Here is a 27,526-nt window from a genome sequence, read left to right as displayed (position 1 = left end):
TGGCCTCTTGAGGGACTAGTTGGCCCCTGTTCTAGCTTCCGCCGGAATCGAACTCAGGTCGTGAGCAGAGAGTTGACCACAGTACTGCGGTACTGCTGCTTTACCACTCTGCGCCATGGGACCGCTGAGGGAAACAGAGGCACCAATCCTCTGAATCCCAGAGCCAGGAGGCAACCTCAGGGGAAGGCCTTGGCCTTTATGCCCTGTTGTTGGCCTCCAGAGGGACTGGTTGGCCCCTGTTCGAGGCAGGATGCTGGACTAGATGGTCTATTGGTCTGATCTAGCAGGGTTCTTTTGATGTCCTTAAGTGATTACAGGGTGGAATGTGTTACCAGAGGACGTAGTGATGGCCACAGGAAGAAACAGCTTTAAAAAGAGATCCGATAGATCAGTGGAGGATAAGTCACGGCTGCTAGCTAGTTTCAGGTTTTGTTTCGGATTTTGATAGGCCTTTTCTGTTGATGTCCAGGAGCTTGAGGGAAGTTCCTTGTCTGACAAATGCTTTCATCTCACCTTCCAGCCCTAGGCAGCTGCACCTAGCCGAAAATTCAACAGGTAAGGGGTTTTTCTTGTTTGGAGCCGACCGCCTGGGTCCGTCAGTGTCTCTCCTCCCCTTCTTTCAGCTGCTCTATTTGGAGGACAAGGACGGCAACGCGAGGGTGATCAAGAGGAGAGTCCCCCTGCACCACGTCCTGACGTACCGGCACTTGATCAGTTTCCCGTACCACCAGATATCATACGAGTGAGTGGAAGGCCCACAGGGCGGCCGCGGCTTTAAATTTCTTTCCGACACCCGGCAGCTCAGGAGTGGTTATGCCAGCTTTCGTGAGGGCTGGAAGGGAATGACACGCCCCAGTTGAAAGTCTGGCCAGCCGCTTGCCTTTCCATAGACTGGAATATTCCGACCTCTTCTCCCTCTGATAGGGTTGCCAATCCCCAGGTGGGGGCAGGGGGTCCCCCGGTTTGGAGGCCCTCCCCCTGCTTCAGGGTCATCGGAAAGCGGGGAGGGAGATGTCTGCTGGATACTCCGTTATTCCCTATGGAGAATGATTCCCATAGGGTATAATGGAGAATTGATCTTTGGGTATCTGGGGCTTTTTTTTGGGGGGGGGGTGCTGTTTATTGAGGTAGATTTACCAAATTTTCATCATAGCATCCGGTGCCTCTCTTCAAAACACCCTCCAAGTTTCAAAAAGATTAGACTGAGGGGTCCAATTCTACGAACCCCCAAAGAAGGTGCCCCTATCCTTCATTGTTTCCAATGGAGGGAAGGCATGGCATTTAAAAGATGTGCTGTCACTTTAATTATGGCCAGAACTCCCTTTGGAGTTCAGTTATGCTTGTCACAACCTTGCTCCTGGCTCTGTCCCCAATGTCTCCTGGCTCCACCCCCAAAGTCCCCAGATATTTCTTGAATTGGACTTGGCAACCCTACCCTCTGAACCTTTCTGAGGTGCATCCTTTCTGAGGAGTTCCTGCAATCACAGACCGTTGGAGCCACCTATTTTGGAGATTTGGGGGTGGAGCCTGGGGAGGGGAGGTACCTCAGCAGGGTACGATGCCATAGAGTCAACCTGTTGGCAAGGCTTTTTTGTAGCAGGAACTCCTTTGCATATTAGGCCACACACCCCTGATGTAGCCAATCCTCCAAGAGCTAGCAGGAGCTCCTTTGCATATTAGGTCACACACCCCTGATGTAGCCAATCCTCCAAGAGCTAGCGGGAGCTCCTTTGCATATTAGGCCACGCACCCCTGATGTAGCCAATCCTCCAAGAGCTAGCGGGAGCTCCTTTGCATATTAGGCCACGCACCCCTGATGTAGCCAATCCTCCAAGAGCTAGCTGGAGCTCCTTTGCATATTAGGCCACGCACCCCTGATGTAGCCAATCCTCCAAGAGCTAGCGGGAGCTCCTTTGCATATTAGGCCACGCACCCCTGATGTAGCCAATCCTCCAAGAACTAGCGGGAGCTCCTTTGCATATTAGGCCACGCACCCCTGATGTAGCCAATCCTCCAAGAGCTAGCGGGAGCTCCTTTGCATATTAGGCCACGCACCCCTGATGTAGCCAATCCTCCAAGAGCTAGCGGGAGCTCCTTTGCATATTAGGCCACGCACCCCTGATGTAGCCAATCCTCCAATAGCTAGCGGGAGCTCCTTTGCATATTAGGCCACGCACCCCTGATGTAGCCAATCCTCCAATAGCTAGCGGGAGCTCCTTTGCATATTAGGCCACGCACCCCTGATGTAGCCAATCCTCCAAGAGCTAGCGGGAGCTCCTTTGCATATTAGGCCACGCACCCCTGATGTAGCCAATCCTCCAAGAGCTAGCGGGAGCTCCTTTGCATATTAGGCCACGTACCCCTGATGTAGCCAATCCTCCAAGAGCTAGCGGGAGCTCCTTTGCATATTAGGCCACGCACCCCTGATGTAGCCAATCCTCCAAGAGCTTACAGGGCTGCCAGTACAGGGTCTACTGTAAGCTCCAGGAGGACTGGCTACATCAGGGGGTGTGGCCTAATAGGCAAAGGACTTCCTGCTACAAGAAAGCCCTGCACATAAGGATAAGAATGCAGCAGACATGTGTGAATTAGCTTAAAAGAAGAGTTTGCTGAGATATTAGGGCTGGTTACATGGAGGGCCAGAACAATCAGCAGTTTAGCTGAGTAAGCTACATCTTCCTGCTTAATGTCAGCACCAAGATGGATACTTACATCTTAACTAATTTGGTGCCAGTTCTGGAATTCCGAGATAGTGTGGTGGGCAGGGCTACAAAATGGCTGCCACGGGAGGCGAAGCCAGTCGCAAAACGGCTGCCGCAGCTTCCCTTCAGTCACCCGGCGGAGATCCTTGTGCTGTGGTAGCAGCTGCTGCCAAAACGATGCTTTTTTTAAAAAAAAAAATCAGCACGGCCGATCGAAAGCTTTGCTGTGCGAAAACTAGCGCCAAATTGTTTTAAACCAGCGCCAAACTAGCGCCGAATTATTTCAAACCGTTTGATACTTTCAACGCAAATGTTTTCATCGTAAGCTAGGTATTGCGAGCTGCCCCGAGTCTGCTTCGGCAGGGAGGGCGGGATATAAATCCAATCAAATAAATACATATGATCTTCGAACAAAGGGAGCGAGAAGGAAACCCAGGAATGCCTACGTGACAAAACGTCAGGCAACATCTCCCAATTACAAACTGACCAGCGACCAGGCTAAAGGTTAATCCATTATGCATAGGCTGGGCCGGTCCTGCTACTAGGCAAACTAGGCAACCACCTAGGGCGCCAGCCTTCTGGGGGCACAGAATTGGGCATCCCCCCCATGTAACTCGGTGACGCTATCAGTGCAGGAGGGTGCCGGAAGTAGGGTTGCCAATCCCCAGGTGGGGGCAGGGGATCCCCTGGTTTGGAGGCCCTCCCCCCGCTTCAGGGTCGTCAGAAAGCGGGAGGAGGGGAGAGAAATGTCTGCTGGGAACTCTGTTATTCCCTATGGAGATTTATTCCCATAGAAAATCATGGATAATTGATCCACGGGTATCTGGGGCTCTGAGGGGGCTGTTTTTTGGGGTAGAGGCACCAAATTTTCAGTATAGCATCTAGTGTCTCTCCCCAAAATACCTCCCAAGTTTCAAAAAGATTGGACCAGGGGGTCCAATTCTGTGAGCCCCAAAAGAATGTGCCCCTATCCTTCATTATTTCCTATGGAAGGAAGGCATTGAAAAGGTGTGCTGCCCCTTTAAATGTGATGGCCAGAACTCCCTTTGGAGTTCAGTCGTGCTTGTCACAGCCTTGCTCCTGGCTCCACCCCTAATGTCTCCTGGCTCCACCCCCAAAGTCTCCTGGCTGCACCCCCAAAGTCCCCAGATATTTCTTGAATTAGACTTGGCAACCCTAGCCGGAAGTTAGCCTTTCCTAAGGTGCCAGACATTCTAGGGCCGGCACTGTGCATAGGATCTTCCCCTTCTGATGTGGGAACTTCTGCTCATTGCCCTGTGTGTCCTACCTATCTAACTGAACAATTAGCATAGGCAAACAAACAGGTTAACTCTTTCGTGACATCAGGGAGAGAACTTGTAAAGACTCTCTAGCGCCCCGTCTCAAGTTCATGTACTGAGGTTCAACCTTTTCCCCGGGCATTCAGAGTCTCCGCTGGTGAGTGGCTTGGCCAGTATGGAGTTTTGCACCTCCCTCAGTGGTTTTTTGTTGAAATAAAACTCACAAGTGAAAGCTGGAAGTTTCTCAGACAAAGTATTGAAAAGATTTTGAGGGTGGCCAAAAGAGTTTAGCCAACAAGCAGAATTCCTTGAGAGGAAGAGGGGGGATCTCTCGCTAGGGATGACAAGTCTAATTCAGAAAATGTATGGGGACTTTGGGGATGGAGCCCGGAGACTTTGAGGGTGGAGCCAAACTCACCCATTTCCAAAATAGATGCATAAAAATACAGCAGTGCAGTTCACCTGAATAGATATCATTTTCTCATCCTCCAATAGCTGCAATTCTAGTAAATGAAAGTGTAAACACACAAAAAGCAGCCAAAATTCAGAGTTTGCAAGCTCATATTTTTGTGATCTCACTGGGGCTTTACTCACAGGAATTGCTGTTCTTCAGGCTAACACAGGCAAACGAAAGAGAGAGAGGTGGAGTTTTCCTCTATCCCATAAACAGGCTCCTATACAAAGACTCTGAAAACAATGCAAAACAAGAACAGCGACAGATACACACTATTACTGCCTCCCCTACAAAGACTTCTGGAAAGTACTCTCTCTCACTGGGTCTGGTTTCTCCACAACGACATCTGACAGTTACAGGGGCTACGTTGCTCTCTCTCTCTCTCTCACATGCACACACTTACTTGCTGTGAAACAAAAGCAAAACAAACGGAGGCTCTGCTTCTGACCCTTCCCCATGAAGTACTTCCTGCTTCCAGCTCAACTTTAAAGGGGCACACGCACACAAAGGCATTTTAAAACGGGACCTGTTTGCAGGTTTCTTAACCTGCGGGAGATCTAGAGGTATTGGTGGCTGTAGGGGCGTGTCTTCCCCTCGCCGACCAGCTGACTGGGGGTGGGGGGAAGCCTGGAACCTGGGGATTGGGAAGCCTATCTCTCGCGTCTCTGCGTTAGCGGGAAGAAGGCCTTACTGAATTCTGCTGAAACTAAGGTTTTCAGCTGCAGGGAGTTAGTGGTGTAGTAGGGGGATCATTCAAATACAGAGCCCATTTGCCCCCTGCCCTGATGTGGTATAGTTCAAGAACCACTTCATTATCTGATTCTGCTACATGGAGAAACTAGCTTTGTGGTAGGGAAGGCTGGGAAAGAAAACATGCTGGAGCTTCCCAGAGCAGCTTTTTGCCCGCATCCTGGTAGAAACTGCTTCCGGTTGGACATTAAAGAAGTTTATTTATTTATTTACTTTGGATTTATGCGCCGCCCCCTTCGTAAGCGGACTCTGGGCGGCTTAACAGTCATAACAAAACATTAAAATTACAATCATAAAAGATAATATATATCTTTATATATTAGTAAAGCTTCTGATTTTTCAAAAACATCGTTCTGGCCGCAGTTGCCAGCACAGCACAAGGATCTCCACCATGTGACTGAAGGTAAGCTGCAACAGCTGTTTTGTGGCTGCCTCCGCCTCCCGTAGCAGCCATTTTGTGGCCCTGTCCACCGAGCTATCTCAGAATTCCAGAGCTCCCGCAGTCTTAAAAAGGCTGGTGCGCAAAATGAAAGATCGGCCCATGCTGCAAATTAAATGAAGCTTCACTGCTACACCTGAAAGCGGATATAAATATACATCTTTGACAATTTAAAAACTACCAACCCTCAACCAGACTTTTCCCTGCAGCCACTGTGGGCGGACCTGCCTGTCCCGCATTGGTCTTGTCAGCCACCAGCGAGCCTGCAGCAGACGTGGACTATTGCACCCTTCTTAAATCTTCGTTCGCGAAGCCAAGCCGAGAGAGAGAGAGATAGGGTGGTATAAAAATTTTAGTTACCCCAGGTGATTTATAAATACCTCAGCTCTCACTTCTGTTAGTCCGTTTGCGATCTTACAGATGGTATTGCTCAGTGACATAGGAGTGGCAGTCTCAAACACCCCCCCCCCCAATTAGTTGTTGTAGGCCTGTCGGTTTTACAGGCCCTGAAGAATTGGGAGAGGTTCCGCAGGCCTCTGGGAGAGCATTCCATAACATCGGTGCTGCCACTGAGAAGGCCCTAGTGGCATTGGTCCATTTAGAGCCAAAAGGCAGAAAATGATAATGATAATACTGTGTATCAGGGGATCCCCAACGTGGTGTCCTGCTGCCCGCCAACCTCTTCCTTCATACCCATGTTTGGAGAGTGGGCGGGACCATGTGGGGCTTTTGCACAGTAAAGGTTCTGATTGGCCGTGTTGATTTTTCAAAAACATCATTTTGGCAGCAGCTGCCAGCACAGCGCAAGGATCTCCACCATGTGACTGAAGGTAAGCTGCAACAGCTGTTTTGCGGCTGGCTCCGCCTCGCGTAGCAGCCATTTTGTGGCCCTGTCCACCGAGCTATCTCAGAATTCCAGAGCTCCCGCAGTCTCAAAAAGGCTGGTGCGCAAAACGAAAGATCGGCCCATGCTGCAAATTAAATGAAGTTTTACTGCTACACCTGAAAGTGGATGCTTCAGGGAGATCGAGCCGGGGCTCCGACTGACGTTCAGCAACCCCCTTTCTTGTTTCTTTGCTCCTCGACCCCCAGCGGAAAAGACTACATCCGCTTCAGCCACCGCTGCCCGTTTGCCGTGATGCGCATTGTGGACCCGCCGCGCCCGCAGCGCTACACCCGGATGGAACATTACAGTTCTGAGCCGCCGATCGTCATGGATCCCACCTCGTTCCACAACTTGAAGTCGATGGCCGTGTACCAGGGCCTGATCTTCCAGCTGCTCTGGCTGCATTCAGCGTACAACAGAGTGAGAACTGTGTTGGGGATCCCCAGGGTCTGCTGGCATGCACGAGGGCAGCAGTGTGCGTGGGAAAAGTCAGTGGTCTCAGCCAGGGCTGGCTCGCCCACTAGACAAACAAGGTGGTTGCCTAGGGTGCTGGGAGAGGGCGCTGAATTGGGCTTCCCCCCCCCCAGTACCTGACAACTGCCTAAATTTGCCTCTCCCCCCTGCCGCCACCGCCAGCCCCCACCCTTCCCTTCTGCAACGCTCCACCCCCCTCCCTCCCCAGAGAAGCTCGCTGCAACGAGGCTGGGCCCTACCAGCTTCAAGGCATCCAGCGTCTCTGCATTTTTCGAAGAGAGCACTGGAGGAGGCTTCACTCCCCTCTCACTTCCGGTTCCGGTCTCAGCCAGGACTGGCTCGCCCACTATGCAAACTAGATGGTTGCCTAGGGCGCTGGGAGAGGGCGCTGAATTGGGCTTCCCTCCCCGGTACCCAAGACAACCACCGAAATTTGCCTCTCCCCTCCCTGCTGCCGTCGCCAGCCCCCACCCTTCCCTTCTGCCACGCTCCCCCTTTCCTCCCCCAGAGAAGCTCACTGCAACGAGGCCGGGCCCTACCAGCTTCAAGGCAGCCGGCATCTCTGCATTTTTCGAAGAGAGCGCTGGAGGAGGCTTCGCTCCCCTCTCCCTTTCGGTTTTGGAAAGGAGCGGGGGAGAAGCCTCCTGCAGCAGTCTCTTCGAAAAACGCGCAGATGCCAGCTGCCTCGAAGCCGGTAGGGCCCAGCCTCGTTGCGCTTCTCTGAGGGAGGGAGGGGGGGTGCTGCAGAGGGAGGGTGGGAGGCGTTGGCAGTAGTGGGGTGGCAGGCAGGGAGCCTGTGTGGCTCCATGGGTCCTAGGGCCAGCTCTGGTCTCGGCTCTCCCACAGCCTTTAGGAGTCTGTTTTTTTGGCTTATAGTTTGTTTCCACGTAGTGGCTTCTGATTGAAGCCAGGGGGACCATTAAAAACTGCTTTGGGCAGTTTCCGAAGGCAGCCGTGTTGGTCTGCAGTGGCCAAGCTAGGTTTCAGTGCTCTGGCAGCTTAAGAGACCAACGAGTTTTTGGAGGTTTGAGGTTTCGAGAGTCAAAGCTCCCTTTGTCAGATACAAGTAGGAGCGGAGATCCCTCGGGAGGCAGGAGGAGTATTGCATAGCAGGATGCGGAGATGTCCTGTCGAAGCGGTTGCTTCGACAGTACCTCTCTGCATCTCCGGCTCTGCAGGGCGATAAGCTGGAGATGCAGCTTAATATTGAAGCGACCACTAGGGGTAGCAAAACATACAGAAAAGGGAGGAAAAACACACAGTGGGCAAAAAAGTGATGAAAATAAGAGTGTAGGAAACACCTGAGACTGCAGACTGCAGATTTATACCAGATTTATATCAGAGACTCAGAGTGGCTTAAAATCTCCTTTATCTTTTCCCCCCACAACAGATACCCTGTTAGGTAGGTGGGGCTGAGAGGGCTCTCACAGCAGCTGCCCTTTCAAGGACAACTCCGCAAGAGCTATGGATGACCCAAGGCCATTCCAGCAGGTGCAAGTGGAGGAGTGGGGAATCAAACCCAGTTCTCCCATATGAGAGCCTGCCCTTTCAAGTACAACTCCGCAAGAGCTATGGCTGACCCAAGGTCATTCTAGAGCTGCAAGTAGAGGAGTGAGGAATCAAACCCCGTTCTCCCAGATAAGAGTCTGCCCTTTCAAGGACAACTCCGCAAGAGCTATGGCTGACCCAAGGTCATTCCAGAGGTGCAAGTGGAGGAGTGGGGAATCAAACCCGGTTCTCCCAGATAAGAGTCTGCCCTTTCAAGGACAACCTCTGCCAGAGCTATGGCTGACCCAAGGCCATTCCAGCAGCTGCAAGGGGAGGAGTGGGGAATCAAACCCAGTTCTCCCAGATAAGAGTCTGCCCTTTCAAGGACAACTCCTGCGAGAGCTATGGCTGACCCAAGGTCATTCCAGAGGTGTAAGTGGAGGAGTGGGGAATCAAACCCGGTTCTCCCAGATAAGAGTCCTCATACACCACTACACAAAACTGGCTCTCATACCTGCACCACACTGGCTTAATTTCACACATTTGGCTGGTATATAGAAACGTCACTGCTTGAGCACCCCACTTTTCACAGCTTTGTCACCCCACAAGATTTTGATCTCCATAACCATGAATAAACACAAAGCTAGAAAATGCTCATGCGCGTAAAGACCGATGTGTGTGCACAGATGTGTGCATTTATATGGGCCTGTTCAGGATGCATTTCATCCATGTAATCATGTGGCTTCTAACTCACAAAAGCTTCTACAGGAATAGTCCACTGTTCAATCTTTAAAAATTTATTAATATTAATATTAAAAATTACTTGAGCTTAAGCATTGCTTACAAAATTGTTTATTACATGGTTTTCTCCAGTACGCTACCTGGAGGTTGGCAGCCCTACGATCTGGCATCGAACCCAAAATGAAACTGTAGTTGCCAACTCTCAGGTGAGGGCTGGAGTTCCCCCAGAATTACATCTGATCTCCAGACTATTGAGATCAGTTAAGAAAATGGAACCTTTGGAGAGTGGATTGAATGCCGTTCTGTCTCCGCTTAGTAGGGTTGCCAATCCCCAGGTGGGGGCAGGGGATCCCCCGGTTTGGAGGCCCTCCCCCCGCTTCAGGGTTGTCAGAAAGCGGGGGGAGGGGAGGGAAATGTCTGCTGGGAACTCTGTTATTCCCTATGTTGATTTATTCCCATAGAAAATCATGGAGAATTGATCTGCGGGTATCTGGGGCTCTGGGGGGGGGGGCGGTTTTTTGGGATAGAGGCACCAAATTTTCAGTATAGCATCTAGCGTCTCTCCCCAAAATACCTACCAAGTTTTAAAACGATTGGACCAGAGGGTCCAATTCTATGAGTTCCGAAAGAAGGTGTCCTTATCCTTCATTATTTCCTATGGAAGGAAGGCATTGAAAAGATGTGCTGTCCCTTTAAATGTTATGGCCAGAACTCCCTTTGGAGTTCAATTATGCTTGTCACAGCCTTGATCTTGGCTCCACCCCCAAAGTCTCCTGGCTCCACCCCCAAAGTCCCCAGATATTTCCTGAATTGGACTTGGCAACCCTACCGCTGAGCTCACCGCCCTGCCCAAATTGCCCTCCTCAAGCTTTGCTCCCGGCTCCCAAGTCGTCAACCGTATTTTTTGCATTCCTAGGCAAGAACAGCAACACTTTTGTTTCCTCTTCTTTTCAAACCCCTTGCTCCTAACTAAGCCATGTCTTTCCCTAGCCTTATGCAGACCCCGTCCATGACCCCACGTGGCGTTGGTGGAAGAACAAGGAACAAGATGCGGTAAAAAAACAATCCTCATGAAGAAATCTTGGCAACACAGTTTCCCTTGGGCCAGTTAATTGAAGCCCTTCTTAGGTGGGGGATGCTCTTAAGGCAGGGGTCCCTAGCTTTTTTGAGTCCGAGGGCATGTTTGAAATTCCGATAGAGTGGTGGGCCCAAGCACAAAATGGCTGCCACAAAAGGTAGAGCCAACTCCAAAATGGCTGCCACAAGAGGCGGAGCCAAACAGAAGCATCATGGAGTGAAGTCATGCATTACTTGACATCTCAGGCTGAAGCTCAGTTTAACAGGATGCCTTTTAGAATGAGGGTATCGTTTTATAGTACTTTCTTGCATACTCTGGGCTTACCTTCCGTCTTGCAGTGAAGATTGTTGTGCTGAGATGGCAGCCTATATCGACCAAAATTCCCCCCCCCCCCCACGCACCCCTGCTGCTTTCCAGGATTATTACTTCTACGTGGCGGGAAGCAGGAACTCCTCGGGTGGTGTCTATGTGGACATGAACCAGTATGTCAAGGTCTACACCCTCAAGGCTCCGAATGAGCTGCCCCCCCAAATCTACCTGGACAAGAAAAACACCTACGTCTTCTTCGTGTTCCTGAGCATCAGGACAGCCAAGCAGAGCCGTAAGTCACCTGGAGGCGGAGTTTGGCGGATGGAAGAGGGCAGGGTCTGTCACCGATGGTGTGATTTGAGGGGAAGTCGTCATGTAGAACAGTGGCTCCTAACCTTTTTGGCCCCCGGGACCGGTTTTGTGGAAGACCATTTTTCCATGGACCGGTGTGCGGGGTGATGGGTTTTTTTTGCCACCCCAGGCTGCTCCCCTGTCTCCGCCCCGATCCCTGCCCCTCCATGAGGGTCTTTAAAAGGCAAAGGTCGCTGCCACGCTGCTCCTTCCACCCACCCAGGACCCAGGCTCTTGAAAGAGGTGGTGCTTCGGAGCAAGGCTGTGCTGCCTCTTTTGTCCACCCAGGTCTTGCGTGGGGGGAAAGGGCAGTGGGGCTGCCCTACCTCGCTCAGAGGCCATACTGCCTCTTTTGTCCGCCCAAGGCAGCCTCAGAGTGAGGCCGCGCCGCCTCTTTCGCCCGCCCAGGTCCTGGGCAGGTGAAAGGGGCGATGGTGGTACCTCTGCCTTGCTCCACAGCCCAGTTGCTAGTAGGCCATGGACCGGTACTGGTCCACGGCTCAAGGGTTGGGGATCCTCCTGGTAAGACCTCACCTGGAGTATTGTGTTCAGTTTTGGGTTAGGCACCGCATTTTAAGAAGGATATAGACAAGCTGGAAAGGAGTCCAGAGGAGAGCGACGAAGATGGTGAGGGGTCTGGAGACCAAGTCCTATGAGGAAAGGTTGAAGGAGATGGGGATGTTTAGCCTGGAGAGGAGGCGGCTGAGAGGTGATAGGATCCCCATCTTCAAGTCCTTGAAGGGCTGTCCTATAGAGGATGAGGGGTCTGGAGACCAAGTCCTATGAGGAAAGGTTGAAGGAGCTGGGGATGTTTAGCCTGGAGAGGAGGCGGCTGCGAGGTGATAGGATCACCATCTTCGAGTACTTGAAGGGCTGTCCTATAGAGGATGGGGTGGAATTGTTTTCTGTGGCCCCGGAAGGCAGGACCAGAACCAGTGGGTTGAAATTAAATCAAAAGTTTCCGGCTCAGCATTAGGAAGAACTTCCTAACGGTTAGAGCGGTTCCTAAGTGGAACAGGTTTCCTCGGGAGGTGGTGGGCTCTCCTTCCTTGGAGGTTTTTAAACAGACTAGATGGCCATCTGACAGCAACGAAGATCCTGTGAATTTAGGGGGGAGTGTTTGTGAGTTTCCTGCATTGTGCAGGGGGTTGGACTACATGACCCTGGAGGTCCCTTCCAACTCTATGATTATATGATTCTATGACCCCTCATGTAGAGAGAGAGAGAGAGAACATGAGCCATTGGGGTGTGGGGCGGTAGTTTACTTCAGCAGTGTGAGCACCCCCCCTCCATTTTGATTAGAACATTTTGGTGCCTCTTGAGCCTCTCTCCCCTCTCTAGTGCATGGTACCACGTGACAGAAAAGTCATGCATGTGCCACGTGGGGTGGGGTTACCAACCTCCAGGTGGGGCCTGGAGGACTCCTGGAATTACAATTGATCTCCAGACAATAGAGATCAGTCCAGTTGGAGAAAATGGCTGCTTTGGAGGGTGGACTCCGTCGCATTATATCCTCTGAGGCCCCTCCCTTCCCCAAACCCAATTCTCTCCAGGCTCCACTCCCTAAATCTCCAACCCAGAGTGGCACCTGTACACTGGACTGTGTCTTTTAAAAGACTGGCGTTGGATAGATTACATTGCCTGCTTTTTGTATTTGCATAGTCATTGATTTGAGTAGTAATGGCAAAAACCTATTGTAATAGAAGATGAAGTAGACAACTGCGAATTTATACCCCGCCCTTCACTCTGAATCAGAGACTCAGAGCGGCTTACAATCTCCCATATCTTCTCCCCCCCCGCAACAGACACTCTGTGAGGTGGGTGGGGCTGAGAGGGCTCTCACAGCAGCTGCCCTTTCAAGGACAACTCCTACGGGAGCTATGGCTGACCCAAGGCCATCCCAGCAGCTGCAAGTGGAGGAATGGGGAATCCAACCCGGTTCTCCCAGATAAGAGTCCGCACACTTAACCACTGCACCAAACTGGCTCTGGGTTTGTGTGCTGGGTTTGTGTGCCGGATACAGAGACTCATAAGTAGCAAGTCTAAGCTCAAGAATTTCAAACCATTTCCCCCCTCTTTTTGTTAAATGCTGGCATATGGGTAGTGGGTGCAAGGAACTCTATCCGTGTAAGTCTTGTAGGGGAGCAAACTGGACACATCTAAATTTGTCGAGATGCAACTGGAGAGAGCCATTGGCCTGATCTAACATGACTTCTCTTATGTTCTTATGTGTGTGTGTGTGTGTGTGTATATGTATGTATATATGTGTGTGTGTGTGTGTGTGTGTGTGTATATATATATATATATATATATATATATATATATATATATATAGGCCACTGTGTGACACAAAGTGTTGGACTGGATGGGCCATTGGCCTGATCCAACAGGGCTCCTTTTATGTTCTTATGAGAGCTCAGCGAATGGTCAGTTCCCTGCTTGCAATGTGCCTTTTACAGACGGCTCAAGGCACGCAACCTTCAGGTCACCTGTCTTACCCTCCTGAAATGAGGTGTCCAGTGTTCTGCAAATACTGAGCTCCCCCACCCTGGTTTTTATGGGTTGATGGTAGGGATGTGCAAAAAAAAAAAAAATTCGGATTGACACGGATTCGGAAGTATACGGGGGGGGGGGGGGGATTCGGAATCCCCGTATACTCCTGAATACCGCATTCGGAATAGCCGCATATACGGAGATGCACGGCTATTACCGAATATACGGCCCTATTATACCCTATGGGCCATTGAAATCAATGGCAAATAGGGTATATTTGAAGCCGCATGGAGGGGAGGGGGTTTGAGATAGAGCCCCCAAATTTGCAGGGGACCTGCAGGGGACTCTCCCCTCCAAGCCCCCCAAGCTCCAAAAAGATTGGGCCAAGGGATCCCATTCCAGGGGCACCCAAAGAGGGTGCCCCTATTCCATCATTATACCCTATGGGCCATTGAAATCAATGGCAACATAGGGCATAATTAGAGGCTACTGGGGGGCAGGGGGTTTGAGGGAGAGCTCCCAAATTTGCAGGGGACCTGCAGGGGACTCTCCCCTCCAACCCTCCCAAGTCCCAAAAAGATTGGGCCAGGGGGTCCCTGTCTTTGGGCTCCCCAAAAGGCCCATTGCTAACAATGATGGGGAAAGCCCAATTAGCCACTTCCTCACTGTAATTGTCGTGGGAAAAGTGGCTCTGGGGAGCAGGGGGGTTTGAGGAGAGCCCCCCAAACTGCTGTGCAGCTTCAGGGCACTGTCCCACACAAAACCCACAAGGCCAAAAAAAATTGGACCAGGGGGTCCAATTCCTGGGGCACCCAAAGCCAAACCTAACCACATCAGAGAATCTCTATAGGACCCAAATGCACTACATCCCTCTATCTACTCTAACCCTGCAGGGCAGGCCTGGAAGCAATATAAAACCCAGTTGCCAACGTCACTGCCACACAAAACACAATCTGCTCAAGGTCTGCTCTGCAGACCTGGCTGCAGCAAACCCAGATGCCAGCTCTCCAGCCCTGCCCCAAACAACACGGGGAGAGCTGGCCAACCACAACAAACCTGCTGGTTCTGGGTCTCTCACCCAGGTGCCAGCTTCCCTGCCACAGAACACACAATCTACAGATGCCAGCTCTCCAGCCCTGCCCCAAACAACACGGGGAGAGCTGGCCAACCACAACAAACCTGCTGGTTCTGGGTCTCTCACCCAGGTGCCAGCTTTCCTGCCACAGAACACACAATCTACAGATGCCAGCTCTCCAGCCCTGCCCCAAACAACATGGGGAGAGCTGGCCAACCACAACAAACCTGCTGGTTCTGGGTCTCTCACCCAGGTGCCAGCTTCCCTGCCACAGAACACACAATCTACTCTATAAAAACAAGAAAGTGACCCAGCCCATGCACACCCTCACCAACCCCCACACCAACCAGAGGCAATTTAAAAAAACCAAAACAAAACCAGCAGAATCACAAAAGGCCAAGTGTTAAAAAAGTGGCCTTTTCACCAACAAGAAAGCTCAGGCCAAATAAGTCAACAACACCCCCCCCCTAAAACCAGAACCAGGAAAAAGGGGACAAAAGTGGCCTTTTAAACAATGGAAATTAGGCCAAACAGCACCCCCCCAAGAACCCAAAGAAAAGAGTAACAGCAGCAGCACAACACAGCAGCAACAAATCAAACACTGAATACTTTTAAAACAGTAAAAAATTAACTTTTAACAATACAGGAACTTTGCCACTCCCTCCTCCCCCCAAAAAACCCTTCACCCTAACCCCAAGAAATCCAAGCCACCCAAATCAGGAGAAGTAAAAGGACACTGCACTTTTAAAAGTCCTCTCACTAAGTTAAGATATGGGCAAATTGGCAAACCCCCCCACCCCAGGCCCCCTCCCCAAGCAGAAACCCCCAAATAAGCTACCCCACCACCACCACCACCCAAATCTGGATAAGTAAAGGGACTCTAAGTCTTTTAAAAAAGTCCTTTTACCAACAATAAATAAAAACAAGAACCCCAAGAGTGTCTTACCTTGTCTTCTCTAGTCCAGGGAAGTCTGAGTGAGAGAGCTGCAGGCAGCAGCTTAAGCTAAGAGCCAGCCACTGCCAGCCCTTTGCACAATCTCTCACACACAGCAGCAATGGAGGAGTCAGTCCAGCCAGGAAGGGAAGACTCCTTAAAAAGCCCTTCAAAGCATGCATTTGCAATGCATTTTGCAAATGCATGCTTTGGATTGGCTGCTGGGGCTCCTCTTCCACCTCCCCCCCTCCCTGATCCCAGGGAGGTTAAGGGAGAGGCGGGAAGAGGCCACTAAAGGCGCCAAAGTAGGCAAGCAGCTCCTTTGAAGCTGCAGAAGCTACTTTGCCGCCTTTTGAATTGACAGCCGTGTATTTACGAATAGCTATTCGTAAGTATGCGGCAAGCCGTATTCGGCTGCTGTATAATGGGCGCCTATGGAAATCGGCTGCAGCCTATTCCGCATACAGCCGAATCAGCACTGATTCGGCTGTAAATACGGTTCGGCCGAACCGAATGCACATCCCTAGTTGATGGATTTTCTTTCTTCCCTTGCAGTGGGGGAGACGGCGGCAGAAAATTCCCTCAATGCCATTTGGATGACCGTCGTGTTATCCCACCCCAAATATTTCCTCGCCAAACTGGACAGGCAAGAGCTCATCAGCAGAGGCTCGGTGCTGTACGAAGTAAGAAACGGGTTGTCCGAAAGCTGAATCAACCAGGGTCTGAGGCAGCTCCTTGATCCGGCCTGGGGTAGGGAGAGACCTGAGACGTCTGAAGAGCCGGGCCTGCCTTTGAGTATATCAGGGATGAAAGTCTCGCAGGAGCTCCTTTGCATATTAGGCTACACGCACCTGATGTAGCTAATCCGCCAAGAGCTGACAAGGCTCACACCAGGGGTGTGTGGCTAAATATGCAAAGGAGCTCCTGCTAGAATTCCACCCCTGGGGTAAATTAGCGTTGGGGTAGATCAGGGCCAAGCAACGAGCTGTCCTAGCAGCGAACCCTGCTATATCCCCTCTCTGCCATGCACACACTGTTAGGTTTAATAAAGTTTATTATAATCTTGGGAAAGGAGGCAGGTTAACATCAAAAGAGCCCCACTGGATATGACCCGTGTTCCGTCTAGTCCCACATGGTGGCCAGCCAGTTCCTTTGGAGGTCCAACAGCAGGGTATAGAGGCCAAGGCCTTTTCCTGATAAGAACATCAGGAGAGCCTTAATGGAACAGATCAGCTTTAAGAGGGGGTTGGATACAAATATGGAGCAGAGGTCCATCAGTGGCTATTAGCCACAGTATATATAGGCTAAGGTCACCACAGTAGCACTGCCCCTTCTGACAGCCTGAGACCTGGGCAGATGAAAGAGGCTGTGCCACGTCTTTAGTCCAGGGCTACTCTGACTTCCTCCAAGGCTTAGTTGCTACCAGGCCAAGGACCAGTACTGGTCCATGGACCAGTAGTCGGGGACCCCCGGTCCAACATCCTGTCTAACACAGTGGCTAACCAGTTCCTCTGGAGGGCCGACAATAGGGCAGAGAGACAGAGGCCTTCCCCTGATGTTGCCTCCTGGCTCTGGGATTCAGAAGTTTAGTGCCTCTGAAGGGGGAGGTTCCCTTTAGTCACCAGGGCTGGAAGTCACTGATACACCTATCCTCCATTAGTCTAATCCCCTTTTACAGCCGTCTGTGCCCACAGCCATCGCTAAATCCTCTGGCAGAGAATTCCACATTTGAATCACTCACCGATTTCCCACTCCCCTTACGCCGCTCTCACGCTTGTCACACTATCTGCCCCGGGGCTGCAGCTAGCGTCGGCTTAGTCACCTCTTTTCTACACCGAAAAGTCCCAGACTCATCAGCCTTTCTTCTCTCGGCAGCAACTGTAGGGCACAGAACAGCCGGCTGGCAAGCAGTTTGGCATTTTGTCACCTCAAGGAAAGCTTGGCCAAGGCTTCCTGCCATAAGAACATCGGCAGAGCCTTGCTGGATCAGACCAGTGGCCTACCTAGCTCAGAGGTGTCAAACTCGTTTGTTATGAGGGCCAGATCTGATATAAATGAGACCTTCTCGGCCCAGGCCATGTCAGGCCGGGCCCTGTGTGTACCTGTTTGAGATTAGGTAGCAGAGATATAATAAAGGACACAGACAAACACAAGTAATGATTTTTAAAAACCCTTAAAACATGCTTAAAACATTGGCACTTGTTGGTCTTAAAGGTGCTTTCTTTGTATCTCTCCGATGGGGCCCAGGGAACTGGGCAGAGGAAGTTCTGGCTCTTTCCTTCCTTCCCCAGGGGACCAGATGGGGGAGGACCTCCAGCTAATGGAGATAATAGAGGCCTTGCTCTGTAGCTCCTGTGCTGTTGAGCAAGCCGTGATGCAGAAGGAAGCAAGAGAGAGGGAGAAGGAAGCAGATGACAGCCAGTTGCTGAGGGCCTGATAGGAACCCTCTGGGGGCCTGATTTGGCCCCCGGGCTGCATGTTTGACACCCCTGATCCTAGCCCAACATCCGGTCTCACCCAGCAGCCAACCAATTTCTCTGTGAAGGTCCAACGACAGGGCATAGAGGCCAAGGGTTTCCTCTGACGTTGCCTCCTGGCACTGGGTCTTAGAGATTTACCGCCTCTGAACATGGGGGTTCCTTTCAGTCACTCTGGCTTGTGGCTACGGATGACCATGTCCTCCGCGAATCTGTCTGATGCCCTTTTAAATCTGTCAGTGCCCGTGGCCATCACTACATCTGTTGATCGTCCTTGGCCTGAAAGATGTCCGACTAGCCTCGACCAGGGCCAGGGCCTTTTCAGCCTTGGCCCCAGCCTGGTGGAATCAGCTCCCCTCAGAGATCCGGGCCCTCGCTGGTTACTTTTTTTTAGGGCCTGTAAGATGGAGCTATTCCACCAGACTTTTGGTTGAGGGGGCGGCCATCCTATCCCATCGGCTGACCCTATGCTGTGACACCACCTCTGCGGAAATACTGACTTTATTCTGCCTGATGTTCTGTATATGATGATGTGCCCAACTGAGCTGCCAAACTGTATCATCTGCTTTTATTGGTTTTAATTGTTGTTTTATTGTTTTAAAATGTTGTTTTCCTCCCTGAGCCCTTCTGGGAAAGCGTGGAATATAAATTATCTAAAAAGAAAAGAGGAAAGAAAAGAAGGAAGAGGAAAGGGCGGGAAGAGTGAGAGAGAGAGATGGGGAGTATCTATGGTTCCTCTTCGGATGGTTAGGCTTTTTACTATAACCGTTTTAATTACTGTAATATTTGAGATTACCGTTCTGAACTTTTATCGCTTTGTTATTATTATTATTGCTACACCGAATGTTTTATTATTACTACACCTAATAATTATTACTACATCTAACATTACAAATTATTATTACTACACCTAATGTTACAAATTGTTTGATTGCTTCTCCTTTTGTTGGCATATAGGCTGATTTGTACTGCTGTTTTTTTTTTTTTTTTAAAATGGTTATGCCAAATAAAGGTTTTTGGAACTGGAATCGGAAATGATCTAAAATAAATAACTACCATTTGCCGGCGTATAAGACGACCCCCCCAACATTTCCACTCAAAATATAGAGCTTGTTATATACTCGCCGTATAAGACTACCCCCTCTTCCGCACACCTTCCACACACCAAATAAAAGGTAAAAGAACATCCGGCCCGCCCCTGCATCTCCCTGTGACCGGCACTAGTGCGCAAGTGCGCACGTGTGAGCTCTGCGTAGACAAGGGGCGGGCCGGAGCGCCGCGCTTCCCGCCAAGCAGAACGGGCCGGTCACGCCGAAAAGGCTGGCACCCCTGTCTCGCTGCTGATGCTCGCCGCAGCCGCGCTGGATACCGCACGATACTGGACGGTATGTAGAATGAGGTGGGCAGGCATTGGGAGGCCACTATGGGCACCGGGCGAGCATCGGAAGTCCACTATGGGCAGCTATGTCTATCCCAACTGAAGTGCACCCGGCGTATAAGACGACCCCCCCACTTGGAGGCATGTTTTTCAGGGCAAAAAAGTGGTCTTATACGCCAGCAAATACGGTACATGAAAAGCTGATGTTTGGGAAGGCGGAGGCAGGAGCAAGGAAATTATGGGGGTTTTATGCCTTTTAAACTTTGGACTGTTTCTCTTTCTCCAATGTGTCCCCCCCCCCCAAAAAAAACCCACTTTAGGTGACAATCAGTGACAATGGCCAATTTCCATACCAAGACCTGAGCGGCAAAAACCTTCTGAGGGGCTCTGTCATTTTAAAAGTAAGCCGGCGAATTCCCAACCTCCATCACTGTGCCAAAGTCTGGCAGCTGCAAGCCAGGCTGCTGCTGTCTCCGTTGAGTTTGCCTTCAGGGGAGGGGAGACGCCCACCTCTTGGTGTTCCTCTTTCCCAGAGACACCCTCAGGTTTCCTTCGTTCTGTTTCTCAGGTGGCCCACTCCTCAATGAACTGCTACCACTACACTGCGAAGGGACCACGGCTAAAGGTAACGCTCGTAAGAACCCCAGAAGAGCCCTGCTGGATCAGACCAGTGGCCCCTTTAGTTCAGCATCCTGTCTCCCACAGTGGCCAACCAGTGCCTCTGGACAGACAGCAACAGGGCAGAGAGGCTGAGGCCTTCCTAAGAACCTCAGAAGAGCCCTGCTGGATCAGACCAGTGGCCCCTTTAGTTCAGCATCCTGTCTCCCACAGTGGCCAACCAGTGCCTCTGGACAGACAGCAACAGGGCAGAGAGGCTGAGGCCTTCCTAAGAACCTCAGAAGAGCCCTGCTGGATCTGACCAGTGGCCCCTTTAGTTCAGCATCCTGTCTCCCACAGTGGCCAACCAGTGCCTCTGGACAGACAGCAACAGGGCAGAGAGGCTGAGGCCTTCCTAAGAACATCAGAAGAGCCCTGTTGGATCAGACCAGTGAGGGTCCACCTAGTCCAGCATCCTGTCTCACACAGTGGCCAACCAGTGCCTCTGGAGGTCAAGCAATGGGGCATAGAGGGCTGAAGCCTTCCCCTGATGTTGCCTTCTGGCTCTGAGATTCAGAGGGTCAGTGCATCTGAATGTGGGGGTCCCTTCAGTCACCATGGCTAGTAACCGCTGATAGACCTATTCTCCATGAATCTGTCAAATCCCCTTTTAAAGCTATTTCTGTGGCCATCACTACATCCTCTGGCAGCGAATTCCACATTTTAATCTCTCTCTGTGTAAAGTCATATTTCCTTTTTTCCATCCTGAATCTACTGCCCACCAGTTTCATTGGAGGTTCTGGTATTTTGGGTAACACTTGCCCAGCTTGAGCCAGTTTGGTGTAGCAGTTAAGCGCGCGGACTCTTATCTGGGGGAACCGGGTTTGATTCCCCACTCCTCCACTTGCACCTGCTGCAATGGCCTTGGGTTAGCCATAGCTCTGGCAGAGGTTGTCCTTGAAAGGGCAGACGCTTATCTGGGAGAACCAGGTTTGATTCCCCACTCCTCCATTTGCAGCTGCTGGAATGGCCTTGGGTCAGCCATAGCTCTGGCAGAGGTTGTCCTTGAAAGGGCAGACTCTTATCTGGGAGAACCGGGTTTGATTCCCCACTCCTTCACTTGCACCTGCTGGAATGGCCTTCTGTCAGCCATAGCTCTGGCAGAGGTTGTCCTTGAAAGGGCAGACTCTTATCTGGGAGAACCGGGTTTGATTCCCCACTCCTCCACTTGCAGCTGCTGGAATGGCCTTGGGTCAGCCATAACTCTGGCAGAGGTTGTCCTTGAAAGGGCAGCTTCTGGGAAAGCCCTCTCAGCCCCACCCACCTCACAGGGTGTCTGTTGTGGGGGTGGGGAGAAGATATATTGTAAGCTGCTCTGAGTATCTGATTCAGAAAGAAGGGCAGGGTATAAATCTGCAGTCTTCTTCTTGGCACTGGGTAGCACACTAGAGTTAAACAGCAAAAACCTCCCGGCCTCCTCTGAAAACTGGCAACCCTGTTCCCATTTTGCCTGTTGATTTTCCGCATCACTCTGATTTAGGCAGGTTTGTAGGTGCACTAGGGTTGCCAAGTCCAATTTAAGAAATATCTGGGGACTTTGGGGGTGGAGCCAGGAGACTTTGGGGGTGGAGCCAGGAGACATTGGGGCAGAGCCAAGAGCAAGGGTGTGACAAGCATAATTGAACTTCAAGGGAGTTCTGGCCATCACATTTAAAGGGACTGCACATCTTTTTAAATGCCTTCCTTCTATAGGAAATAATGAAGGATAGGGGAACCTTCTTTTGGAGCTCATAGAATTGGACCACCTGGTCCAATCTTTTTGAAACTTTGGAGGTATTTTGGGGAGAGGTGCTAGATGCTATACTGAAAATTTGGTGCCTCTATCTCAAAAAACAGAGCCCCCGATACCCACGGCTCAATTCCCCATCATTCCCTATGGGAATCGTTCATGGAGGTGCATGATGGCTGTGGGGGTGGGGCTTCCCCCGCCAGCCAGCTGGCTGGGGGAGGGGGGAAGCCTGTAAAACCGGGGGATCCCCCTCTGGGGCCTGGGGATTGGGAAGCCTAATGTGCACTTTGCTTCAGATTTCTAGGTCTCATATTGGGCATGGGCAGGAGCTTACAGGAGTGGAGCTCCAGAACATCTAAATTTTACTGTGCTCTTTCTTACCACCACCGCCCCCCCAAAAAAAACAAACACTTGCTTCTGGGCTCCTTTGTTCAAACCCCCTGTGAGAATTTTGCTGAACTCCAAGGTTTGACAAACTTTTTAATACCCCCCCCTCCCCAAGGAAATAACGGGACAATAACCAAAACATATAAAGCAGACAGTTGGAAATCTTCATCATGCCACTGTGGCCACATAGGAGAAAGTAATTTAAAAGTATGATGGGCAGGGCCTTTTTTTGTTGCAGGAACTCCTTTGCATATTAGGTCACACCCTCATGTAGCCAATCCTCTTGGAGCTTACAATAGGCCCTTTACGAAGAGCCCTGTAAGCTCTTGGAGGATTGGCTACATCAGGAGAGTGTGACCTAATATGCAAAGGAGTTCCTGCAACAAAAAAGCCCTGCTATTAGGCCACACCTCCTGATGTAGCCAATCCTCCAAGAGCTTGCAGGGCTCTTCGTACAGGGCCTACTGTAAGCTCCAGGAGGATTGGCTGCATCAGGGGTGGAATTCTAGCAGCAGCTCCTTTGCATATTAGGCCACACCCCCTTGATGTAGCCAATCCTCCTGGACCTTTCAGGGCTCTTCGTCCAGGGCCTACTGTAAGCTCCAGGAGGATTGGCTACATCAGGGTTGGAATTCTAGCAGGAGTTCCTTTGCATATTAGGCCACACCCCCTTGATGTAGCCAATCCTCCTGGACCTTTCGGGGCTCTTCGTGCAGGGCCTACTGTAAGCTCCAGGAGGATTGGCTACATCAGGGTTGGAATTCTAGCAGGAGCTCCTTTGCATATTAGGCCACACCCCCTTGATGTAGCCAATCCTCCTGGACCTTTCAGGGCTCTTTGTACAGGGCCTACTGTAAGCTCCAGGAGGATTGGCTACATCAGGGTTGGAATTCTAGCAGGAGCTCCTTTGCATATTAGGCCACACCCCCTTGATGTAGCCAATCCTCCTGGACCTTTCGGGGCTCTTCGTGCAGGGCCTACTGTAAGCTCCAGGAGGATTGGCTACATCAGGGTTGGAATTCTAGCAGCAGCTCCTTTGCATATTAGGCCACACCCCCTTGATGTAGCCAATCCTCCTGGACCTTTCGGGGCTCTTCGTGCAGGGCCTACTGTAAGCTCCAGGAGGATTGGCTACATCAGGGTTGGAATTCTAGCAGGAGCTCCTTTGCATATTAGGCCACACCCCCTTGATGTAGCCAATCCTCCTGGACCTTTCAGGGCTCTTCGTACAGGGCCTACTGTAAGCTCCAGGAGGATTGGCTACATCAGGGGTGTGTGGCTTAATATGCAAAGGAGTCCCTGCTACAAAAGAAAGCCCTGATGATGGGAGTAAAGTTTTATTATAATCCAAGAAGCATTTTAAGGTAGATGCTGAGCTCATATAATTTAGTACGCCTCCCAGTGACGTCAGGGGTGTGTGGCATACGCAAATGAGTTATGCCAGTGAGTTGTGCTAATGAGCTATGGCACCTCTTTTTCTACGAAACGACCCCACTACAAGTCAGCCCCTATTGCGCTGTCGGGTGTTCCCCCTCGATTGATTGTACCGACGTGTTCTTTGTAATCTGCCTTGAGTCCCAGCGAGGAAGGTGGACTGCAGATAACCTGAATAATGTCCCAGACGCCATTGCAGAGGTAAAACTCTCTGCGTTGAAACACAATTCTGACTATGTAATGAATATATAGTATCAAAATACAAAAAAGAGTATCAACAATACACAGCATATCAGTCATGCAATATTGGAGGAAAAGGTCCAACGGAGGATGCTTGTTTGGTTGACAAGGAATGTATTAACTTTTCATCACACCCCCTCCAGCCTAGAAATAGCAGCTCTCCAGCAGCCCTGGCCCCACTCAATGCACAGCAGCCAAGAAGGTCAGAGCGCCTGCTCCGGCTGCAATGCCACTGAGGATGTTCTCCGCAGCTGAGAACGAAACGTCTGGAAGGAAAACTTTCTCCAGTAGAACACGGCACTTGATCCCGAAAGACTCTACAAACCCTAATAATGTATTAACTATTTATTTATTTATTTATTTTAGTATATTTCTATTCCGCCCACTCCCTGTAGGGCTCAGGGCAGAGTACAACATACGATAAAACCAATAAAATACAATAAAAACATTCTATAAACAGACAACTCGACAGCACTCAGATTACCATGTCATCGCATATCGCCCAGCCTAGCCTTCTCACATTATGGCAGCTTTTATTCCATTTCTATGACGTTCCCGCTATTATGCATGGAAATTAGAGAAAGCTAGGAATTCTGGACCGACACAGTTGATGATTGAATAATTTTTGGCACTACTGGACCTAGAAGATTGCACATAATATACAAGATCGGTCCCAAGAAGGAGAATTAGAGATCCGAAACGGCTTGCTGAGCAGCCTGGTTCTCCGTTGGACCTTTTTCTCAAATATTGCACTGGAATATAATATAGTGGCTTTGTGCCACATGAGGGCAGTAGAAGCTTATGAGGTTTTAACTTTTTTTGCTTGACTGATACGTTGTGTATTGTTGATACTGTTTTTGTATTTTGATACTATATATTCATTACATAGTCAGAATTGTGTTTTAACCAGGGGTCGTTTTGTAGAGGAATAGGTGGTGGAGCTTATTAGCATAACTCATTAGCATATGCCGCACCCCCTAGCCAAAAGCAACCTGATGCAAGAAAGAAGAGCTCCGGGTGAGCGAGGCCTGCTTGAGCTGGCTAGAGATTCAGCCAGCCCAAGCAGACCTCGCTCACCTGGGGCTAGGCTTGCCAGTTCCCAGGTCCCAGCGGGGGGTTCTTCCGCTTTCCCAGGCTCCTTCCTGCCCCCAGTCAGCTGGCCGGTGGGGGGAAGCCCTGCCCCCAGAGGACCATGTGCCTTTCCACCTCCGGGGGCTTCAGTCTCCGATTGAAAGGCTTCCTCTTGGGATGGAGTGTCTGTGTTACTTTGAAGAAGTTGGCAGCAACTTGTGAGTAGAGACGCCAATCCCTCGCTTCAGAGTCGCCAGAAACGGGGGGGGGGAGGAATGGAAATATCTGATGAACATGTCATTATTCCTTGTGTGGAGATCGATTCTCATAGGGTATAATGGGGAATTGATCTGGAGGTTTCGGGGGCTCCGGGGGAGCTGTCTGGGGGAGGCACCAAATTTTCAGTATAGTATCTAGTGCCTCTCCCCAAAGTACCCCCCGAGTTTCAAAACGATTGGACCAGGGGGTCCAATTCTGTGAGCTCCGAAAGAAGGTGCCCCTATCCTTCATTGTTTCCTATGGAAGGAAGACATTTAAAAAGGTGTGTTGTCCCTTTAAATGTGATGGGCAGAACTCCCTTGGAGTTCAATTATGCTTGTCACACGCTTGTTCCTGGCTCCACCCCAATGTCTCCTGGCTGCACCCCCAAAGTCCCCAGATATTTCTTGAATTGGACTTGGCAACCCTACCTGGGGCTCTCCTGGGCCTCCCCCCCCCCCACATACAAATCAATAGGCCAGCAAGCTCCCCGCTGCCCAAAATCACATAAGAAGTGGAGAAAGTCTGGTGTGGGCTTCTCCAGGGGTTAATGAGGGCTGCTGGGGGTGTGGCAAAGCTCCTGGTGGCTGGCTGGCTGCCTACTTTCCTAATCCAGGGATTGTTATGCAGCTGCACCTACTATTCAGTGGACAAAGTAGGTGGGGAGGAAGAGGGGGAACCCTCAGAAAGGTTCAGGAGCCGCACTCTTGTTGAGCTCCTACTGAATCTGAGGCCTGGTTTCAACACGGAGAGTTTTATCTTTGTTGTGGTTTAGTATCTCCGTGGCCCCGGCAATACTGGGCCGGAATCCATTGCAGCAGGCCAGGTGTTCTGGGGCAGAAAGCTGTGAAGGCGGAAGCAGCATCTGTTTTCCTCTCTCCCTCCCAGGGCACCAAGGTGATAGGCATCAATATCGGCTGCCCCCCAGGCAAGAGGCTGGCCTTCGACATCACAGGAACTATGCAGTACACCACCAAGAAGAACAAGCGCTACTTCGACTGCATCAATCCGGACCCGGAGATGCCCTGCTTCTTCTTTAGCGACCGTGAGGCTGTGGGGAGGGTGGAGGCACACTGGGGATGGGGGTATAGGGACGGCACCACCCGGCTCCTGCTTGCTCCCTGGGGGGGCCTGCAGTAGTCAAAGGCCACAGTGACAATGGGGAAGGATGGCGGCTCAGTGGTAGAGCATCTGCTTGGTAAGCGGAAGGTCCCAGGTTCAATCCCTGGCATCTCCAACTAAAAAGGGTCTAGGCAAAACAGGTGTGAAAACTTCAACTTGAGACTCCTGGAGAGCCGCTGCCAGTCTGAGTAGACAATACTGACTTTGGAGAGCCAGTTTGGTGTAGTGGTTAAGTGTGCAGACTCTTACCTGGGAGAACTGGGTTTGATTCCCCACTCCTCCGCTTGCACCTGCTGGAATGGCCTTGGGTCAGCCAGAGCTCTGGCAGAGGTTGTCCTTGAAAGGGCAGACTCTTATCTGGGAGAACCGGGTTTGATTCCCCACTACTCCACTTGCACCTGCTGGAATGGCCTTGGGTCAGCCAGAGCTCTGCCAGAGGTTGTCCTTGAAAGGGCAGCTCCTGTGAGAGTCCTCTCAGCCCCACCCACCTCACAGGGTGTCTGTTGTGGGGGAGGAAGATAAAGGAGATTGTGAGCCGCTCTGAGATTCGGAGTGGAGGGCGGGATAGAAATCCAATATCTTCTTCCTCTTGATGGACCGAGGGTCTGATTCAGTAGAAGGCAGCTTCATATGTTCAAAACTCTTTGGGGAGGGACAGTGGCTCAGTGGTAGAGCATCTGCTTGGTAAGCAGAAGGTTCCAGGTTCAATCCCTGGCATCTCCAACTAATAAGTGTCCAGGCAAATTGAAAAACCTCAGCTTGAGACCCTGGAGAGCCGCTGCCAGTCTGAGTAGACAATACTGACTTTGATGGACCCAGGGTCTGATTCAGTAGAAAGCAGCTTCATATGTTCATATATTCAATGGACGTGCTTGCTTTGTTTGCAGTGTTCTATCCTTCCTTTTTGATCCAAGACATGGTGACAGGGCACTCGGGCCAATTCGGGGGAAGGTAAGGGCTGAGTGGGGCTTTCACCAGTCCTGAGCTGGGCCTCACGGGATTTGGGGTCCTCTGCGGGGGGGCGGGGGGGATGGTAAAGGAAGTCAGGACACTACCAGGGCCAAGGCCTCACCTAATCCAGGGCGTTGGCACTGATGGGCTTCTGGGCTAGGCTTATAGCCAATCAGGAAGCCCAGCTGCTGTACACTGGCCAATCAAAGGATGACATATGAGGAGGCCAGAGTGGTACAGGAGTGTCTTGTCCAGGTTAAAACAGGCTGAAAATGGAGATGCAATCCTAACAGCCAATCAGATGGGGAGGGACGGTGGCTCAGTGGTAGAGCATCTGCTTGGTAAGCAGAAGGTCCCAGGTTCAATCC

At 51.0% G+C, this 27,526-nt stretch overlaps 1 protein-coding gene across 1 annotated transcript in view; it reads left to right on the top strand.

Annotated features, from left to right (window-relative positions):
- LOC132585881 (cation channel sperm-associated auxiliary subunit gamma-like) overlaps positions 1-27,526 on the top strand; it is a 79,899-nt gene that overhangs the window by 40,194 nt on the left and 12,179 nt on the right. Inside the window, exons 16-24 of the mRNA XM_060257758.1 lie at positions 624-742; positions 6,718-6,931; positions 10,205-10,267; positions 10,710-10,893; positions 16,010-16,137; positions 19,630-19,710; positions 19,878-19,934; positions 25,974-26,130; positions 27,095-27,158. Coding sequence (XP_060113741.1) covers positions 624-742; positions 6,718-6,931; positions 10,205-10,267; positions 10,710-10,893; positions 16,010-16,137; positions 19,630-19,710; positions 19,878-19,934; positions 25,974-26,130; positions 27,095-27,158 — 1,067 coding nt within the window. The remainder of the gene's footprint in view (positions 1-623; positions 743-6,717; positions 6,932-10,204; positions 10,268-10,709; positions 10,894-16,009; positions 16,138-19,629; positions 19,711-19,877; positions 19,935-25,973; positions 26,131-27,094; positions 27,159-27,526) is intronic.

This window comes from Heteronotia binoei, chromosome 17, assembly GCF_032191835.1.
Source record: "Heteronotia binoei isolate CCM8104 ecotype False Entrance Well chromosome 17, APGP_CSIRO_Hbin_v1, whole genome shotgun sequence".
Taxonomy (NCBI): Eukaryota; Metazoa; Chordata; class Lepidosauria; order Squamata; family Gekkonidae; genus Heteronotia; species Heteronotia binoei.
This window is presented reverse-complemented; position numbering and strand designations above follow the sequence as displayed.